The 3,841-nt window shown below is 51.4% G+C and overlaps 3 protein-coding genes across 3 annotated transcripts; 2 read left to right on the top strand and 1 right to left on the bottom strand.

Annotated features, from left to right (window-relative positions):
- The first annotated feature begins 558 nt into the window (after nt 1–558).
- H257_05209 (hypothetical protein) lies at nt 559–1,906 on the top strand. The gene has a single exon (XM_009829996.1). It carries the CDS (start codon nt 582–584, stop codon nt 1,857–1,859), a length of 1,278 nt encoding a protein of 425 aa, XP_009828298.1. The 5' UTR covers nt 559–581; the 3' UTR covers nt 1,860–1,906.
- A 785-nt stretch (nt 1,907–2,691) lies between these two features.
- On the top strand, nt 2,692–3,126 carry H257_05208 (hypothetical protein; the record flags this gene model as incomplete). The annotated part of the gene is made up of 2 exons (XM_009829995.1): nt 2,692–2,848; nt 2,912–3,126. 2 exons carry the CDS (start codon nt 2,692–2,694, stop codon nt 3,124–3,126), a joined length of 372 nt encoding a protein of 123 aa, XP_009828297.1.
- Nucleotides 3,127–3,329: 203 nt separating this feature from the next.
- On the bottom strand, nt 3,330–3,723 carry H257_05207 (hypothetical protein; the record flags this gene model as incomplete). The annotated part of the gene is made up of 2 exons (XM_009829994.1): nt 3,330–3,346; nt 3,459–3,723. 2 exons carry the CDS (start codon nt 3,721–3,723, stop codon nt 3,330–3,332), a joined length of 282 nt encoding a protein of 93 aa, XP_009828296.1.
- Nucleotides 3,724–3,841: the final 118 nt, after the last annotated feature.

The raw sequence follows: 3,841 nt of genomic DNA, 5'->3' as shown, positions 1-3,841 counted from the left end.
TTCTTTGAGCCGTCGGGCACGCCGTACATTCAAACTCGGCACGACTGGCTACATGTAGTGGAAGACTACTGCAACTTTACAGTCAAGGGACGACAAGTGTCGAAAGCCATTGAGTGGATGGTCTGGTCGAAATGTACTGTACATACATATGACCCCACATGGAAACACACTTGGCTACATGAGAAGGCCACGTTTTTCTTAACCTCATTGCCATGATGGTTGTATTTCTTGGTGGTTGCCCACGCTGCAAACTGTTCAGTCGAAACGGGTGTAACCATTCTGTAACTGTCTGACTACATAATCAGGACAGGTGCCCGTGTTCAATCCTCACAAACGCAGGCAACCACGATGACGCCTGCGGTTGCCTTAGATTCTAGCGTTAAGACCATTCCTAGCTCGCAGTTTAGCCGATGCCATAGCGCTTCACAGCGAGAAGAAGTGCCGGACAGTTGCTTTTAACCTTATTTGCAGTTGTTGCATAAGTATGTATATCCGTTCGAACCTGTCACTTTTTATCCGGATTCCAATATCACTCTCCACGATCTGCAACAGTGTGCAATCCTAACCAAATACTTCGAAGTATGCGCCAGTTGCTTGTGGTGACCATGGCGACACTGACGTCGGCACTTGCATACAACGAACGCACCACCGTCCATTTGGTCTTCAGCACAGGCTGCGACCAAACACACCGGCAATTCCTGTCGGCGAGTCTCCAGCTGTCCTTGGTGCGAGTGCAACATGTGGGGCCGTTGACCGAGATCATCTCTGGCTGTTCGGCCGAAAAGCAAGCGTCGATCCAGGCCCAGGCAAAGTACTACCCCGACTACCGACTGCACTTTACAAGGGACTATGCCAAGTACGAAAGTGTTAACTTCACCGAGCGTTACGACCCGTACAACAAACCGTTTGGCCTCCGCGACTTTCTCCATCACAGCGCCACCCCAGACAACTTAGCCGTGGCCTTCATCGACGCCGACTACATGCTGTTCAAGCCCCTGCGCATCAACACAGGGGCCAAGTGGGCCAAGTACTACCAGAACACAACCCTGCGGCGCGCCGAAGACATCAGCGACACGGTCGAGAACGGCGTCGCATTGGCGCAGAACATGAAGGCGTTTCTAGGCGGGCGATGGTACAACGACATCAATCGCACGATACTGAACCTCGTATGTGGCGACAATCCTTGTGCGTCCGTGTCCAGTGCCGACGCGTTCGAGTTCTTTGAGCCGTCGGGCACGCCGTACATTCAAACTCGGCACGACTGGCTACATGTAGTGGAAGACTACTGCAACTTTACAGTCAAGGGAAGAGAAGTGTCGAAAGATGACTGGATGGTCGAGATGTACGCGTACGGAGCTGCCACTACCAACCACAACGTCAAGCACACGCTGTTGCAGCACCTAGGGCCAGCCACCCCAGAGTTTCTGAATACAGAGTACTGGAACTTTATCGAAGAAGACATGGACAATCCATGCTTGGATCCGTTTGAAGTGGAACTGCCATTCGACCCCCCCGTTGGCATCCACTACGCCATGTACTATGGCCTCCCCGACAAGATCGATGCCGGCTACATGTACTACAAGTATCGCATTCCCAAAGATATTTTGAAGTGTGATAGCCAGCTCTTCAAACTCCCCCCGCCTTCCGAGTGGACCGACATTGACCGGCTATACAAAGACGACCCGAAGAAGCGGCAGTGGAAGCGCCATGCTGTGTGGCTCCAGTGCACGTTGATCAAGTATGGCAACCAGGTGCTACAGACCATAAAGGAAAGGATGTGTCCACTTGGATTCAACTCCCATCAAGGCATTGTCTTGCATGCCAAGGACACACCTGCCACCGCCTTCCCAACCCCGTGATATACGATCTACTGGCTAATAATACATACACTAGTCCACACTTGTTCTAATAGGATTGGGCGGTTGCTGGGGTTGTGTTTACTTTGAAATTGAGATCGAGGAGCTTATCGTTAGGCAGAAGTACATTGTCCTCCCTCAACCAGATACCGCCCCTCTATTCTGAAATGTTGTTGGGCTAGGAGTCAACTGTACGGCACGTGTCTTCTCACTTAACATACACACTGCCGAATGCTTAGTGTAACAAAGCGACGTCCTCTGGACGACTGGACGGATGGTAGATCGGTATATTTCCAAAGGACTAAGTAGTGTATTCCACACAAGATCCGGTGGAAGGTGCTAACAGAACAGGCCATCGCCGCATGCCCCACCACCCCCCAGCACTCAGACATCCAACGTTCGATGTATGCGAAGTCCGCTAGTTGTAGGCGCAAAAGATTCCTTAGCTAGCTGATAAACGCGAATAAACGACACTATGTATACATGTGTAAGTAGTGTATTCGAAAATCTCCTTGACCATGTAGCCTATTGTAAAGTGAAATCCCCAATGAAGCGAAGCGTATACCGGTCGCTGCTGACATGACGGTCTAGCCCTTCAATACAGCTGTAGAGTCGTTTAGCAAGGTAGCTAGCTAATGTGCCGTAGGATACCGGAACTCCCCTGAAAACTTTCTTGGAAACGAACCATAGCTATACATGTAACGTTACCGCGGCGTGGAGCTCCTTTTATGTTAGTGTGCACGCCTTTTACCATTGTAGTAGCTGTCATCTATGACCCACGCCCATGGACTTTACAGCTCCACTGCCAACGCATATATGTGTTGCATAACGCAATATGCATTGGATCAACAAGCTGTTCATGTACTCGTGCGTCAGTTTGCTCGCGATGGCCCAGGACGAACCGTTGCACCTCTGCGCGTCGGGCACAGTCCAGCTAGCCCTCTCTGCTGTCTTGTCGTCCCCCCACGTCGTCAAATGTGCAAGCGCCGTTGGTAGGTCCAACCATGTCCGCCCCGTATTGCACCTTTCCCCCTAAGCTCAGGGGGGACTTGTAGGCATATCCCCAGAGTCTCTAGTCAAGGGCGACAGACTCACCAGTGCCCAAGTCGTAGCCTTCCGCGAATCACCGTCATGCGCTGCGTACCACGAGCGCATGATGGAAACCCTGCAGCGTATATACCCTGCGTGTGTCGATAGCACTTCGATGGTATCCACAACGAAAATGGGGGCGACGACGTTTGCCCAGCGTGTGAAGAGCCTCACCTCCTAAGGCCTTCTACCACTCACCATAACACTTGTTGTCGTGACGATCGTGCTATCTTATACTTGTAAGAAACGTATTGCGTTTGAGTCGCCCGCGTTCAAGCTGCAAGTCAAGTTGATGTTTGTCAATAACGCTAGGCGACTTGAAAATAATCTTTCACACACACACATATACTAGTACTTTATTGGGGCCACTTCAGCATATAAAAGCTAATCGTTCGCCAAGACTACCGTTTGCCATGCTTATGCCCGTGGCTGTGAATCCAACGCCATGTACTGTACATGGCGTAATCACTAATGTCATCCAGATCTAACGCCGACTTGTTTTCGTTTTTGTACGCGCCAACTTGGAGAACCGGTTACTATCCTGCCACGTATGAAGGTGGGCATGTCGCGTGGGGGACTCATGCGACGTGGTGGGAAAGTCTAAATTGTGTGCATCCTTGACAACCCCATAGTCGCGGGTGCAGTGGTTGATGGCAACGTGCCCCGCGTACATGGAGAGGACCCCCACATGCCAATTCGGCCAACCCTTGATGCCGTATTCAGGGCTCTTCTCCTCGTCCGTGAATTCGTTTGCATACATGTACATTTGGACGTCCATGGACAGCTGGGCGCATTGCTGTACGAGAGCAGTGGGGCCGTACCAGGTCGAGCCAACGTTATCCACCGTTTTCGCGGTCAAGTTGAGCTGGACGATGATGGCGTCGAGGCGGTCGTTA

Source organism: Aphanomyces astaci (assembly GCF_000520075.1).
Source record: "Aphanomyces astaci strain APO3 unplaced genomic scaffold supercont1.9, whole genome shotgun sequence".
Lineage (NCBI taxonomy): Eukaryota > Oomycota > Saprolegniomycetes > Saprolegniales > Verrucalvaceae > Aphanomyces > Aphanomyces astaci.
The sequence above is the reverse complement of the archived record's forward strand: the minus strand, read 5'-3'. Positions and strand labels throughout refer to the sequence as shown.

What these genes read in the sequence shown, in the direction of transcription:
- H257_05209 (XM_009829996.1), top strand. Translation starts at nt 582, where the DNA reads ATGCGCCAGTTGCTTGTGGTGACCATGGCGACACTGACGTCGGCACTT.